Source organism: Harpia harpyja, chromosome 13, assembly GCF_026419915.1.
Source record: "Harpia harpyja isolate bHarHar1 chromosome 13, bHarHar1 primary haplotype, whole genome shotgun sequence".
In the NCBI taxonomy this organism is placed as follows: Eukaryota; Metazoa; Chordata; class Aves; order Accipitriformes; family Accipitridae; genus Harpia; species Harpia harpyja.
This window is the reverse complement of record NC_068952.1, coordinates 22,772,935-22,790,718: the sequence shown is the minus strand read 5'-3', so window position 1 is coordinate 22,790,718 and position 17,784 is coordinate 22,772,935. Positions and strand designations below refer to the sequence as shown.

Sequence of the window (17,784 nt, the reverse complement as noted above, 5' to 3'; positions counted from 1 at the left end):
ATACTGTTTTTAACTCAGGCCCTTTCCTGCATTAACTCAGCTGCCATTAACATAAGAGAGCCTTACACATTGAATGCTTTCATTTATGAAATTCCTGTTACTGGCAAACAATGAAGTTAAAGCTTTCTTTGCTTAATTAATACCATCTCATTAATTTGTGTAACATAAATTAAAAAAACCTTAAAATATTTTGGAAAACAAATGACAATTTTAAAAATAAAGTTTCCTATGATTATATCTGTCTCTAGGGCTTAGATTTAAAGAAATCTAAAATAATCTCAAAAACTTTATAGACATTTAAAAATTAATCATGATGATGTAAAAAAATATATGAGGATACACACGTTCTATGACAATACATTAGCAGAATATAGTGATACTACTTCAGCATGAGGAGAAGACTATACAGCTGTCCTAGTTTCAGCTGGGATAGAGTTAATTGTCTTCCTAGTAGCTGGTACAGTGCTATGTTTTGAGTTCAGTATGCAAAGAATGTTGATAACACTGATGGTTTCAGTTGTTGCTCAGTAGTGTTTAGACTAAAGTCAAGGATTTTTCAGCTTCTCATGCCCAGCCAGCGAGAAAGCTGGAGGGGAACAAGAAGTTGGCACAGGACACAGCCAGGGCACCTGACCCAAACTGGCCAACAGGGTATTCCATGCCATGTGACGTCCCATCTAGTACAGGAACTGGGAAGTGGGGGCGGGGAATCACTGCTCGGGGACTAGCTGGGTGTCGGTCGGCGGGTGGTGAGCAATTGCACTGCGCATCATTTGTACATTCCAATCCTTTTATTATTGCTGTTGTCATTTTATTAGTGTTATCATTATCATTATTAGTTTCTTCTTTTCTGTTCTATTAAATCGTTCTTATCTCAACCTGCGGGTTTTGCTTCTTTTTCCCAATTTTCTCCCCCATCCCACTGGGTGGAGGGGGGAGTGAGTGAGTGGCTGCGTGGTGCTTAGTTGCTGACTGGGGTTAAACCACGACAACAGCCAATAATAAATTTAGGAAAAGGCTAACAGAGAAAAGCAGCAAGCATGCATCTTGGAGTCTGTCCAGAAGAACAGAATAAACTAATGGATAACTATAGCTAATCTTTCTGTGAAGTTGCAAGGAGCTTTAGATTTTAAGAAAGAATGACCAAGATCATCATTTTTTTTATCATCCAAAAAAAATTATCTTTCAGAATTATAGCTCCCTGAATACCAAATCAGAAGACAAAGTCAACACTAATTCAAGAGGCAAGGTTATAAAGTTATTCAGCCACCAGCACAGCTTTCAATAGCACAGATTTGATTTTCTATTCAAGTGTAGACCTAGAGCATAATCTCCTTAGCTTGTGAGGCATGACAGAACTATGAGTAAGTATTGGTGCAGACTGTTCTGACATCATATTGTGGTAGGAAATCCTTCTCACTGTCTCCAACGAATTCTACACGCAAGACAAGAAAAACACATTTTGCTTGTTCTACACTTTATGGACATAGAAGTGTATTTGTCGTGGTTTAACCCCAGCCAGCAACTAAACACCACGCAGCCGCTCACTCACTCCCCCCCACCCAGTGGGATGGGGGAGAAAATCAGGAAAAGAAGCAAAACCCGTGGGTTGAGATAAGAACGGTTTAATAGAACAGAAAAAGAAGAAACTAATAATGATAATGATAACACTAATAAAATGACAACAGAAATAATGAAAGGATTGGAATGTACAAATGATGCGCAGTGCAATTGCTCACCACCCGCCGACCGACACCCCGCCAGTCCCCGAGCGGCGAATCCCTGCCCCCACTTCCCCGTTCCTATACTAGATGGGACGTCACATGGTATGGAATACACCGTTGGCCAGTTTGGGTCAGCTGCCCTGGCTGTGTCCTGTGCCAACTTCTTGTGCCCCTCCAGCTTTCTCACTGGCTGGGCATGAGAAGCTGAAAAATCCTTGACATTAGTCTAAACACTACTGAGCAACAACTGAAACCATCAGTGTTATCAACATTCTTCACATACTGAACTCAAAACACAGCACTGTACCAGCTACTAGGAAGACAGTTAACTCTATCCCAGCTGAAACCAGGACAGTATTGATACTGACCGAGAGACTGTTGCACATTTAGGAGTTAGTGATCCACATAACAGTTAACCTGTGCAGGCACAGCCTGTGCTGTGCTGCACGGACAGTGTGGCATTCAGGCCTGTGTCATGCTGCACAGACCCCTTGGCTGCAGGATAAATTCAGCCAGGTCATTGTAACAGAAGACCCTGCAGGCAGCTCCCACCTGATCATCACATCACCTGTGTGGCCTTGCCTTTATCAAAAAATGCCACAAGAAGTTCTCATGAGAACACCTTTTAGAAATGGAGCTGTTTTCTTGTAAGGAAATTATATAACTTAACAGCTCAAATGAGCAAAGGGGAGAGATTCTCTCCATGGACAGGATCTGTGCTGCTCTGCGCAGTGCGCCACAGGGAAATCCATTCAGGCTCTGTCCAGTGCTGCACAAACACAGGGTGCCCAGCATCTGATGAGATGTTTGACTTACTTGCCATCTATATTCCTCTTCTTATTCTGTCTTACTAAAGCAATTACCTTATTAAGCCATTTGTTGTCAGGCCTTTCTTACTGAGATCTAGAAATAGCCCTGCACTGGCTCTCTCTCCCCCCTCACCCCACTGTGCAGTGCAAAGAGTCAGAACTGAAACAATGAGATTGGTGGTTCATGTACAAACAAAACATATAAGATCTGTTAGAATTTGCAGGCAACTGCCATAATCTCACTCAGAAAAAAATACTTGTTAAATAATACTTTGGTATTCAAAAGTAAAGTTGCCTTGAACAGCACAGCAATAATCTGAACTGAATTAATTTACTTATCCGATGCCTTTAGAAAAGTTTCACTGACTTCTTCCTACTGGTTTTCAGGAAACAAATCGACATAAAATCTGGATGGGAATGAACAATACATAATGTATACTGAAGTTATTTTACACTAAAGTGTAATTTGTTTGAACTGTAATGAACAAAACATAACCTTTGAAGAAATGATTCAGATCAGTTTTCAGCTGTGTCCTCATTAAAAAACAGAAAAGCTTAAGTTTACAAACCTTTGTATTCTCCTAATCTTTAGTATTCAGTAGTGACACACTGAATACTTCATTTTGAAAGAATATATTCCATATGAACAGAGTAAGCTAATATTATTATTAGCCTTAGAAATTTTAAAACACTGGTAATTCTCAGAAAACTGAAAACAGTTCTTGAAGACCTACGGATGGTGGCCGGTTTCTAGATTACATAGTTGGTACAGCCATTAAAAAGAGGAAGGGCTTACATTAACACTGTTGAGCCTTGGAGACAGGCAACAGGTTTATTTGCATCAAAAAAATAAAAAAATCAGACTGAATAAAATATATTTCCTATATGTTGAAAATTATTCCTTTTTTTTTTTTCCTTCTTTGTTAAGTAGCACAGGAATTATTATACTAGTTGGTTTAGCTTTGCATGTCAGTAGTTTGGTAACCCTTAAAGCCCTTGGAGGGCAGTAGAGAAACAAAAGAGTATAAACTCATCTGAGGTAGTTAACCAATATTCAGTTATAGATTTTTTTTTAAGTGAAAATATTTTACACTGCCCTTATGGAACATAACAGTTCTGTGTGTTACTAATTTATATTGATTTAGGTATCATTGTTGATGTTTGAAGTTAATTGGTTCTTACCTTAAAGTGTCTTCCTTTTTATGGAATTGAGTTCACTTAATCTATACCTCAAATAAACTTCATCTGTCTGGAGCATAAGCTACTAATGAATTCTCAGAGGATTCAATATGAATTACCTGGTTGTTTTGTTTTGCTTTTTTTTAAAAGTCAGCCAACATCATACTAAATCTTATACTTTTCCCTACCAAAGAGGACTTTAAAGAATCTTCACACAAAAATGGGGAATCACTTATGCTGGCTGGAAGTTTAGATTATATTTTCCCCTGGCCACATCACTTCTGATTAATGGTTGTCTGACCTTGCTGTGAAGTAGCTCTTCAACTACTGCAGTTTAAAGACTGACATTTTAACGTAAAATTACATTAATTTTAGTTTGCCTTCACATGCAAGAGTGTCAGCTGCCATAGTTTGGACAGGTAAAGCAGTAACTTATTGCTTGTCCTGACTTAATCTATGCCTAATGTTCTATAACCTCAGTCTTTATTTTTGTTTTATTGTTCAGTGCCAATAAAATTCTTACTTCTTAATAAATAATACAAACTAGTTAGGAAGAATGTTCACTGGTAGGTTATAACTAAAGTGAAATTGGTTTGATTCAGTATATAAATTATATAAAGTTATATAATTTATAAATTATATAAAGTTATATTATTTAAGTATAAGTTATATAAATTACAAATGCATTGTACAACACAAAACCTGCTAGAGGAGAAAGCCTCTTGCATAACCACAGAGCAAATGAAGAGCTTCAGAAAAACTTTCCTAATTTGAACAGTCCTGCAATCTTTTATGAAAACAAGGGATAGCAGTAAGAATTCAAATAGTCTTCTACCAGCTATATTTTATAGCAATAGTTTTTTACTTTTTACATGTTTGAAAACATTCATTATTTCCTTGTATAAACATGGAACACTCTACAGTTACAACCAGAATTAGATTGTCAATATTAAATTCAATTTTTGCTTTCTAGCAAGTAAGATTCTTCAAATGTATTTGCATCTGCATATGTTGTTTTAGCTACAGTGTCACAAAACTGCAACACTGTCAGCTTTGCATAAGCAAAACAAGTTACAATTGTAAACTAAGGCATATTGTATAAGAAGCATTAAGGTATATAAAATGATATTTTCTATGGGCTACATGTAATATCATTACAACTGAACATCCTGATAACCGGGTTTTTTCTGTGAAAATAAAAGTTCAATGGGATTTCAAAACCAAACTTAGTTGATGTATAAATATCCGTACCTATTAGAAACATGATACATATTTATGTATACATATATAAATATGTATATGTATACATATCTCTACCTATGCATACATAAATAATTATGTAATTCTGTATATGAATCTATATAAGTATACATATAAACAGATATATAGATATATAGATATATGAAATACATTCACACATTTGCCAGGAATTTATTTCCAGAAAACTAGTGATTTTCTGTGACAGCCTCTTCCATTGTCACCTGGCAGATTCTAATGAAATGATTAAGCAGTATTAAGATAAAAATTTAATAGTTTACAGAATATACAAAGGATGCCTACACACAAAACCTTGACTTCAGGAGCTAAGATTCCAAAACTAATCATGCAATGATTAGATGCAATGGGCAATTTTTAAAATTTTTAGTATTTGCTTTGCCTTAAACTTCAAATACAATTTTAATATCTCGTTTTTCAAGTACTATCAACAAGTCTGTTGTGCACTTTTCATAACTTCTATTACGTGAATGCCATCACTCTGTGTTTATTCCTTCCATTGAACTGATATTGTAAAGTCATTAACATAGAGTTTGCTATGGAGAAGTACATATCTTTGATTCAAATTACATCCCCTTCTTTTCCAGGAATATGGATAACAATACTGTTCCAAAACAATCTGCATACTTTATGAGGCTAATTATCTTCTGCTTACTCTTCTAAAATGACACATTTCTTCAACACTTTTCTTCTCTATCTTATATACTTGGGAGTGTATCAGCACAGACTGCTAATATCTACCCAAGCATAGAAAACATGCATTTGGCTTTGTATGGTGCTTAAAACCTTGACGATCCGCTGTGAAGTTCAACAGGAAATTATGCATAATATGACCCTTTTAAAGTACAAAACCCATAAGTTCTCTTTAATATTCTCATTAAATACATGCTTTCAAACAAACTTGAGGAAGTTAGATTATTCTGTATTTTGCTTACTACCACTAAAATCTAAAAAGGTCTTAAGCACATAAAATTCTCCAGAAAAATGAAATATATATTAGGTAATAAACACCTGATATATTTTAAAATATGTGATTACTATTTACTTATATGTAACTACTACTTACTTTGTAATTTACAAAAATTAACCAAGTAACTAAAATGTAGTTAATCATGCAACTACCCTTTCCTGCAATTTGTACTCCCTTTTTAGCTCAGAATGACAGTATATATATTTTTAAATTTTGAATCCCTAAATTACTACCTTAAAAAATAAACAAAAAATATTTCATTAATTAAATACTTTTATACAATGCTATATATGAGTGGTGAAGGTATAGTTTTAGTGTATAGTACATATTTTTTTGACAAATGATGTACTGGAAAAAATAATGACCCTGTATAGTAAAACCATTAAGCACTTATTAAGATTAGTTACTCTGCAGAGAAAAATATATTATCTCACTAAAACCCATCCTGGAATAGTATACACTATATAAGTTACAGGTAATTATGATTATCCCAGTGTGCTTTATCTCTAATTCACAACTAAATTATCTGTTAACTTCTTTTACTTTTTTAAAATAGACTAATACATAACAGGAGTTATTCTTTAGCTTAATTGAATCACCATACGTAAACAAATTTTGAGATTCTAAAATTCATGATTATTAGTAAATATTCAGAACCTAGTTTTAAAAAGTGACATATTTTATAGGGCATATGACTGCCAAATAACTGTTTCAAATAAAGTTGCAATTAAATTAATCAAATTCAATTTAGTTCAATTGAATAAATTCAATATAATAAAATGAATAAATGGAACGAGTTCAAATAAAATATTGTAAATAATAAATGAAATTAACCATTTAATAAACTTGATAACTTAATAGCATTAACTTTTATAAGCTGACTAAAAGTGTAACAGCCTGGTTTTTTACACACAACTGTGAAGAAAATCTGCACCTGTAAAAATGGGCACAAAAATTAAATTCTTATTGAAATTAGTCTCTGATTTAAAATTTTTCTCTGCATAGCACAGGAAGCAGATAAATCAAATTAAATTCCTAAACTTTGCCCTGAAAGACATCAGTAAATACAGACAGTCCTTATAGCACCAATGTGTCATAAAGTAATAAAATTTAGTTCCATTTTACAGATGAAGAAAGTGAAGCAATTAGACCAACTTACAGCCCATTCTCATACTTTGAGTTTGTCTGCTGCCTTCCTTATCTCTAGACTAGCTTGCTTTACAAAGATCAGTCTTGAAGGTTTTTTGTAGATATGTGTCCTAGATACCACATATTGTGCAGAAAACTAAAGCTATATTTTAACATAAGTTGGAAGATGTATTTTTTTTAAATAAATAAAATGGGCTTAATATGTTAATAACATAATTAGCTATTTTGATATAAAATTCTATTGATTTTCTGTTATTGCTCCATTGGCAGTTTTCAGTACATTTCCTTTCCTGTTCTTGTATCCGCAGTGATTTAATTGCTATTCATGTGTTTCAGTCACCATCATGTTGAGTGAGAAAGTTTATGGTTCCCAGCATTATTTAAAAGCATTTGCAAATCCAGTCAACGACTCACTTGTTTATACATATTTACTGTTTGCTGAGTTATTTTAAGAATAACACAGACTATAAACTGTTTTTTTCAGAAGAAACTTAGAAACTGAGATTTGGATTTCCTATAAATTATAAGATCTTTAACTTCACCAGACTTACGTGTTCATGACCTACAAACCTTTATTTACTACCCTTCTCCAAATATTAGTAGGTGCTAGTGTCTTATCAATGAAAACTATTATAACAATCATCCATTCTGAAGTAAGTATATTGTCCTCTGGAATTCCTTGTAGCCTTTTCTATCTGTTACTTACCTTATTTCATAATTCCTTATTCTAGAAAAATAATTATCCTTGAAGGAAAAGGTCCAAATAGAAGCAGGGAGTTTTTCTCCCTACTGTTGCAAGGAAATACTGCCTGCTACATATGTCTCTGCCACACACACATACGTGCATACCATATAGAGACAGGCTGTCATGAGAAAAACAAGTATACCTTATCTTTTGTTTTCAGTGGCTGCAATAGATCTCTTCTGCATAATATCAATATACATTTTTAGTACTTCCACCTTCAGTTACTCCCATCTAGTTTCCCTAGCCTCTATATATACACAATAAAAGAAAATTTAAGACAGTGCTGATAAAATTGAGAAAATAAAGTACTTTGAGTTAACTAACACTGAGATTAGTAGCACAGTTTCAAAAAAGTCCCCAAACAATGCAACACGGCATATGAAAATGATTTCTGCTGGTTTTGATGATTCTCTGTAGTTTTATTACTTACGGCAAATCTTCCAGCCTGGAGGCCTCGTGTCTTGGGTCCAGCAGATCATAACCACATTCATTGTAGATTTCTAAGTAGGAAACATGAGTTGTATACACTTTACTGCTATCCTGGATAAGAAAAGAAAAAAAAAAATAAAAGAAAAAAGGAAGAGCTATAAAGAGAAGTCAGAGCTAGATCCAAGGACAAATTTATCACTACAGCTTTTATGTTGCTTCCTCACTCTGTTGCTTTTTCTTTTCCTGGGTATGGTTTACATTTTCAATTTGTGATACTTTTATGTTTTCTATTACCATATGTATAAAGCCTCAAGAAGCAAAAGGAAAAAAACAACAAAAAAACCCCAGCCAAAACACACACAAAAACCCCCAAACCAAAAATCCCCCAAACCCCACCATGCCCATAAGTTTAGTCTCGGATTTTTTATTGGTTCCTTATATCTAGAAAAGTCTGTATACTCTTAGAACATGGCAGCCTGCTTACAGAACCATGCAACATGCATTTTTCTCTTTTATGACAAAAAAAGAACGTTATTATAAAGAGGTAAACCCTCATATTATGGATAGAAAGACTATGCTTAAAAAAAAAAACAGGGAACAACAACAATAAAAACAAATCAAAGATTTACTTAATTTAGAAACATCAGTGACATACTGCTTTCCACTCTCTTTATCATAACATTTAAGCACTGTATATGATGTCAGCCGTAATCCTAATTTTTTTTGTATAATACATTGCCAAAATGTAACTTAACACAACTTGGTTTTGCAGGCAGAATTTTCTCCTGCTCCAAAGCCAAATCCAAATAACATAAACCGCAAAATAATGGGCTATGATTCCCAAAATATAAGAAAATTAGTCACTTCTTTTCAGCAGATGAAGCCACTGTGAAAGCACTGATATCACACTCACAGTAGCAGCTTAATAATCCAATCCACTACAGTTGTTTTGCGAAATACTTTGAGATATGAACTTCTCATTTTCATTGAATAGTTATTTGCCATGGGTTTTTTTATTTATAATGACAGTTCACTATTTCAAGGGACAGCATTTAAAAAGATACACTGCAGATGGATGGAAAAAATATAGTAAGGAACTGTTCAAACAGGAAGCTGTGGAAATAGGAGAATTTCTGACCAATAAATTAAAAGGAGATGTCCTTAAAAACAAAGGGCTTGATGTGCTTCTCATTTGGGGTAGAATGTTTTGCTTCCTTGGTTTCAAATTGCAGTGTCTCAGTGCAAGTAAGAGCTTCAAAAGTTTTGTATTTTGTGTTCCTGAATTCATTTTCTCCTGTTCTATCCTACTTAGGGTTAAGAGGCAGATGACTCTTCTCCACTATATCAGCACTTTCCAAAGCACAGTTGTAGATAAAAAGAAATGAAACAAGGGAAATGTGTGAAAAGAAAGGCAATTGGAAAGATAAAACACCAAGAAGAGATGCTTTAAGATGCACCAAGAAAGAAAATGTACGAAACAAACCCCAATATTTGGAAGAAGGCAGATAGAAATATCCCTATAAGTATAACTTAAGCAGAGCTTTTGATCCAAAACCCAGTCTGAAAATGTAAACACAAACATTTTTATTTTTGTAGAAACTATGTGCTGAGAAGATGACAGATAAACTAGTTATTTTTCATCTGATTTTGTTTTTATTACATAATAAGCACTAGAAAGTAATGTTGGTGTGTTGACACTGTATGTTGCTGGCAATTGCAAGATCAACTTGTTCACTTTCCACCACAAAAGTCCTCCATGGGGTCATGTGAGTGCAGCAGAAGGTCTAAGACAACATGATCACGTGGCTGGGTTGGTTTTTTTTTTCTTCATTTCCATTCCCACAAGAGCAAACTTTTGTGCACCTGCAATATGCTGTGTACATCTACCTGCCAAAGCCATACTTTGAAAGTGTCAAGGTAATTACTTAATATTGTTAACCCTTACTCAGACAGGGCATGTTCATGTGACTGAGACATAAACCCTTATGAGTAAGAATTGGTACCCTGTATTAGATGAATGTCAGAGTATAAAAGTACAATGTAAGGATTGATGTTAACATCAAATAATATTTAAATTTGTTTAACTAAATAGCTTTGTTTAAATGTGAAGATTAATCTTAAATGAGTCATAGGCCTGGTGGAGTAAATGAAGAGAAAAAAACATATATTACAGCAGACTCCTCTCTTCCTCTCTTCACTTTTGTTTCCTATAGTCACAAAAGCACCAGGATGATTGACTGTGTTCACTCATATCAGTATTACAGACACTAAAAGAAAATTAAATGTCTTGTAAACATAATGAACAATAATCAGCGTGCTTACTCTGGTGCACCCTTTCACTTATTCACTGATTTCATTGCATACAAATGTCAAATTGAAATAATTCTACAATATTTTGGTTATAACCTAATACGTATACACACATCCCCCCCCATCCTCCTTTAGAAAAAAGTTCTTATACCTGGAATGCCAACCACTGTATCATCATCAGCTAGTTATTGTTGTTTCTCACAATCCCCTTATATGTGGCAAAAAATAGGATATATTACTGAAGGTTTCTTTCTGAACTGCAGGCTGCAGGTCAGTCAGAAGACTTATGATTTGGAATTACTAACTTAAAATTAACTTATCTATTCAATTAGAAATGTTGTTGCTGACATCTTATTTGAGTTTCTGAAGCATTTCAGTTGACAATTATCATTTACTTTTTAGAAAAATTAATGTAAGGATATAATAAGAAATATTTCAGGTGTGGTAAGACTTTTAAAGTTGGGGTTTTTTTATAATTTGTATTTATTCTGTTTCTGTCATTAGATGTTGAGACATTACAGTGTACTTGTAGTATTTTAAATGTCACAATTGCCTTCTGTAAAACTGAATTGATGCCATGTTTTCTGTACATAAAATGAATAAGCTGCCAAATTAAGTTTTGGCTGTCTTTTGGGGGGGACACAGTAGATCCAGAAGAACCATGCAGTTAAATCGCAGTCAGCTTTCTCCTTCTCCCAAATTCTGCCAATTCTCTTTCTGCCAGGCATGATGGCTTTTTTTTTGCACAATAAGCAACAACACTTTTTTTTTTTTATTCAAAGTAAAAGAGTAAAAGACTTCAAATTCAGTTGGGTACAATGATCTGTAAATCAGCTTGATTAATTTGTAACTGCAACAACTACACTTATGAATTCTGCAAGGTATTTTTCTTTTTGTAATGACAAAACTATTTTAATACTTTGTATTGTTCCCCCCCCTACTTCTGCAGGTCACAGCTAGAGTTGTTGAAATATACTATTCATTTTTACATCATTGGATTCACCTAAAAAGTAAGTTTATAGCTCTTTGCTTTAGGTCAGTTACCACACTGGAGTGATGTGTTTTGCCCTATAAGTTATGCCAAATTCAGTATTCAAACAGCAATTCCATTGAGCTATCAGTGACAGGAAAATCTTCTCTGCAGTATTTAAAAAATGAACAGAAAAACATTAAGAAATAACTGGGACAGAACTGTAAGACTCAGAAATACTATAAGATGAGGAAAAAGGGAAGAGACAGAGAAATCATACTAGGCAGTATTTACTACTGCTCAAATTTTTGGTGAAGCCAAATCAATATTTATATGGGTATAGTGAAAATTTCTCAAATAGAAGTTTCAGATGTAAAGCACATGCAAAACTGGTTTTCAGAATACAGCTTACTACCTTTGAAAATGTTTTTCTAGTCACTGTTAAATAGCGTTTAGGTACTGATACTGTTTTAAAAACAGACCAAAGGATTATTTATTTTTTCCTTTTTTTCATTTTGGAAATAACACAATAGGAATAATTAATAACAGTAAATTATTATTATTATTATTGTTGTTGTTGTTGTTGTTGTTGTTGTTGTTGTTGCTGCTGCTGCTGTTGTTGTTGCTGCTGTTGTTGTTGTTGTTATTTTGTGACATTTTATTATTTACACCTTTACCTGTTCATATGTTATACATGTGTAATTATGTTAAGAAATGTGCCTAAGGATGTTTCTATCCAACTATATTCAGTGAATCAGGCATTTATTACTAATACCATGTACACATAAAAACATTCCATACAAGTGTGCAACTGGAGTTAAAAGGAAAACAGCAGAGAAGGAAAATGAATATTAATATCTATTTCCTTTCAAATACTTAAAGTATTTGCAATACTGACTTTAAAAATTGCTTTTCATCATAATTAGATGTATTTAGTGTTATCATTCTATAACATTTTCTAGCTAATAAGTAACATTAGGTAAAATAAAGGCATTAGGTAAAATAAATAGCTGAATATTTAAAAATGCTTAATATTCATTTTACTGTTTTACGGTTGGGTTGGGGGTTTTTTTGAGCATCAGTCAAGCACAAAGAAATTAGGTAACTTATGAAGAGTGTGTAAGTAATGCTCCATCTTTTATACAACACTTCGATAACAGAGGAATCAGAGCAATTTTTGAACGAGGTGAGTGTAAGGCAGTGCACACAATACAAAACCAGAGTGGAGCTAATATAAGTGTTAAGGAGAACCAGCTATGCGATCTGAATGTATGTTGCACCAACTAAAAATAGCATGGTTTTTAAAACTACAAAAAACCCTCCAGTGATGTCCATTATTTTCAGTCCACTGCAACAAACCGGGTAACCAAAACTATTACCAATGTATTCTTGCATAAGGTAACATGTCAAGTTAGGTATTTTCTTCAGTATTAATTTTAGGGCTTCCTCTAACACTACTATAAAAACAGCCTTTTGCAATATAGTTAAGTATTTGTAAACCAGATATTAAAAATAAACAGAAAACAATGTCCCATACCTTCTGCAATTGATCAAAAATATAAGATAGAGTCCTGGGAATGATGCCTCGATCACTGTAACATTCTGCTCCTCCTGTGATGGTAAAAGTTTTGCCACTGCCTGTCTGACCATATGCAAAGATAGTACCATTATATCCTGCCAAAACACTATAGAATAAAAAAAGGGGAGATAATCAATATATAAGACATGACATTTTCTATCATCAACTTTGTATAGAACCAAAATATAATTAACAGTAATTCTTCATTACATAGCAGCTGTCTTCAGTAATAGAAGAATACACTTCAAGATATGTATTCTAGATTCAGTAGAATTTAAACTATCTAGAACTGAAGGCCTTTTTGATGCCTTGACTTACCCTGTTATTCAAAATCATCACTAGTTGATCATATTTATTACTATTTAATTTACCTTTGTATACTTTTTTCTTTGGTTGATGATTTTTTGCAAGGATGATATTTAGTCTCTTAAAAGACTGTAGATGTCAGGAATTGTGACCGCTGACACATAACAGCTTAAGAATCTAGAAATATTTCACATATGACTTAATTGCAAACAGAGAAGACTATATCATGGTTAGAAACTCATGTAAGGATACAGTTATACCACAGGTCTTTTTTTATTTTGAGAATACTACTATACTAGACTATCAGACTATTCCTAGCTTAGATAAGGGTATGCAGGAGAGCCTGTGCTTATATCAGTGTAGTAAGATCTTCATTTACTATGAAAACACACAGAACCACATTGATAAAAGCAAACTTTTCTGTTAGAACTCTGTCTGAACAAGTTTCTGTAGAACAGAAATAGTAGCTATGCAATGGCATAGCTTGAAATGACATTCAGACTCAATCAGCTTTTTTCACACCTCTTCTACTTGCAGAAGTACCTAACAAAAGTCTAGTTCAAATACCTTTCTCTAATTCACCACACTCTCACCATTGACTTCCACCTGATTTCCACCAAACAGTAGATAAGCTTAATGACAGTGGTACAGCTGCACGTTGTGGAGGAAACATGGGTCTCAGCTGCAGCTGACATACAACTCAGGAGCCATGGCTGACTAAACAGAATTTAAGTTGTGACTCAAAATATTTCAAGATCTTTGGTCCTGATTTTGTTCTAAAGGAGGGAGCTTTTAATGCAATGAACAAAAACCAGTCCCATAAATTATCAGTACTGACTGATAAGTCAGTACAATTTGAAGGAACTATTTTTACATGCAAATATAGCATTTTTTTTCCTATTAATATATGGCAAAATTTCTTCCAGTATTTATGAAGACAGAGTCATATTTTTCTCAAGTGAGACCCCTTTGATGGGCTGATGTCTGAAATATAAATACAACATTTCATTTTTCCCTTGATATTAGAAGTAAAATTTCAGGTATCCAATGATTAAAATTTCTATTGATACTCATACCTGACTACCATGCACTTCCCTTGTACAGCTCTGTCTCAAGAGATAAAAATACTAAAAATCTATTTCCACATTTTTAATTCCATTTCTTGTTAATTATTGTGAACTGCCCTGAGCTTGAAAAATATTTTAAGTGCTCTAAGATTTTATGCTTCACACTGACTGGCTATAAACAATGAGATAAAAATGATGGAGGACATATTTATTTTGAATTTTCACTTGTCTGTAAAAGCAAACAAAAACTGAATAAACTTACAAAAAATTATCAGAATCACAAATTAAATAGTGATGAAATCAGTTACTGACTGTAATATTCAGATGGCAAATCAAACCAGAACTCATGAGAGTCTATAGTTGACAGGATATATGATAAAGATATCAGATTAGATTGTCATGCTTTTTTCTTTCCTTTCAGCAGCTGTCAGTTACAAAGTGTTTCCTGGATTCATCAATCTCAAAATTGTTCTACCACAATTCCAGCATCTCCTGACAAAGCATATGAAGGGAGCATTTGAAAACAAATAAAGTAATGAAGAAAGAATTATTTTCTTGACAAAACTTACCAGAAGCAAAATCTACTTTGGATTTCATTTACTATGCTTTTAAAGACCTACTAATTTTGCTAAAGAAAAGAAATGTTAAAATTATTCTTGTGCATTTTGTTTGTTGAAAAAGTGATAAATAAGCTAAGATTTTAAAAAATAAAAAGGGGCAAACAACCCTTGCATAAGAGGAAAATAACCATGTATAGATAGCTGATGGTGTGGTGCCACAAGAGATGTAATGGTTCTCCAACTTACTAAAATTTATTTAAAGGCCTGAGTAGTTGCCAAATTGCTTATTTTAATTCATTACAGTAGGATATCAGAGACAAAAACAGAAAAATGTAGAAAGGAACTACAGTGAACAACTGCTCCCACAGACCAAAATGCTCAAAGACGGAGTGTATAAAGATTTTAGATTCCAGATGTTAAAAATCAAAACAATTATTATTGTAAAACACCTCATTCATCTATCTTAGGAATTTCTAGTGCCCACTGTCACAGTATCTGAATGCTGAAGACGATAATGAGTTGTCAGAAGGTAGGGGGTGTCAAAAGAAGCTCAAAGATGGCAGGTTCAAAACAAGCAAGGGGAGATGATTCTTCATGCAAAATGTAGTTAAGTTGTGAAACTCCTTGCAATGGGATGTTTTGGATGCTAAAAGTTCACACAGACTTTAGTAGAGACTGGACTAATTAATGAAAAAAAAAAAAATCTCAGGGCTACTAAACACAGACAAATCAGAAAGTCCCTAAACTACAAACGACTAGAGGCTACCAGAATACTTGGGGGAAGTAGCTCTACATGCTCACACATTTTTTTTCATTTCCCCCCGCCCCCCAAGCATTGACTGTTAGTCCCTGTGAGACATAACATACTGGGCTAGATGGAACTTTGGTCTGACCCAATACAGTTGCTCTTCTGTTTTTACATCTCTGCTCTTGGCTCTTCTAGATGTAGCATTTTGGGTTGTTAAGTTTTCTTACTCCTTCTCTTCTTTAAAGCTGTTAAAGGTTTATAATTTCAATTACTGTGACGTGGCTCCCGCAGAAAGGTGTGCTTTGCAATGTGTCTAAAAAAGTGGTAAAGCTATGGATGCAAACTATTAACCTGAGGTCCCTGTACTTCACAAAAAGCTGTTGATTAGGATCACCACACATGTAAACATCAGATAAAATGTAATATACCATACACTGTCAAAACACCTACAAAAGTCAGCAAGTTTTCTTTGTGTTACTTGATTCTTATATTTCTTATATTTATTGCAGTGCATCAGCACAGATCTGAACAAATTTCCAGAAAACATTGAAAGTTTAGAAAATGTGAACATATCTATGTCAATAATGTATTCTCATAGTCCAATGTAATTATAGGTAATATTAATATTGCATTGCTGAGATGCACTGTGAAAGTGCTCGTTATAATTCCACAGTTTAATTCCACTTTAAAATCCAAGATGAAAGTCAATCTTCTTTTTTATACATGTGTGTATGTGTGTTTAATTTTATATATATAATTGCATCCTGCCCATATTTACAGCACTCATTTCTTTCATTCAGAGTGTATTAAAAACAACAACCAAGCCAATTTAAGAAAAGCCTGCTTGAGTTGCTAATTGCTTATTTTAATTCATTACAGTAGGATATCAGAGACAAAAACAGAAAAATGTAGAAAGGAACTACAGTGAACAACTGCTCCCAAAGACCAAAATGCTCAAAGACAGAGTGTATAAAGATTTTAGATTCCAGATGTTAAAAATCAAAACAATTATTATCGTAAAATCAATTAAACCAATATCTATTTACTAAATACTCAGGAATTTTTAAGATATGTACTTACTGTTTTCAACCTAAGATGCACAATGCCTTTAGGAAAATAAAAACATAGAAATGTTCATAACCCTTTAGCCACCCATAAAATGTTATTTAAAAAACAACAACAAATGACACTGCAGAATTACCCTTGACAAAGTGAAGGGTCTCTCAGATGCTAAGAGTTAGTATAGTGAGCAGAAAATATACACATTCTCCCTTTCATCACGAAATGTAATCACAACAGGTACCTAAAAAAGTTGGCAACACCAATTATGAGATGACAAGAAGAGAGTGCATTTTCTAAACAGTGTCCACCAAAAGGATCCTTGAAGATTCTCATCTGCAAATTAAAGCTGTCCCCAACAGCAGTGGAACAGATTCTCTACTAGGAAAGGCGGTAGAGAATCAGCAGCTCTTTTCTGCCTATTCTGCAAAATCTACTTTGCAAGACGTCAGTTCACCCAGGCAAAGTCTGCATCTTTGCTCTTCAGACTCTCTGAATAAAAATCCCAAACCTTTGTTAAACTTAGTATTTGAAAGTACACAGGTTGACATGGTTATTGATGGTAGTCTTGTGAAGACTTTAAAATATGCATACATAAAAATCATACACTAAAAGGATATTTTCAATCATGTCCCCTCAGTGTTATCAGAATATCCAGAAATTTGCATTTTTTTTTCTCCCAGGAAACTGAGTTTTGGCATGGTTAAGGAGACGTGTTGTTGAATAAATTGTCTTTTTACTACTTCAAACAAAACACATCAAAGACACATAATCCAAGGAGAGGCTTTGCTGAAGAGATCTTTCAAGAACTTATGCAATGTTGTATAGCTCCCTGTTCAGAAGTTCATGGACTACTTCCAGACAGATTAGCTAAAATGTTGCTGGAGAACTCTGTCTCTGGTATA

The 17,784-nt window shown here is 33.8% G+C and overlaps 1 protein-coding gene across 1 annotated transcript in view; it reads right to left on the bottom strand.

Annotated features, from left to right (window-relative positions):
- The window catches only part of KIF6 (kinesin family member 6), a 192,307-nt gene that overhangs the window by 143,726 nt on the left and 30,797 nt on the right, over nucleotides 1-17,784 (bottom strand). The window contains 2 exon segments of the mRNA XM_052806418.1: nucleotides 8,282-8,391; nucleotides 13,098-13,245. Coding sequence (XP_052662378.1) covers nucleotides 8,282-8,391; nucleotides 13,098-13,245 — 258 coding nt within the window.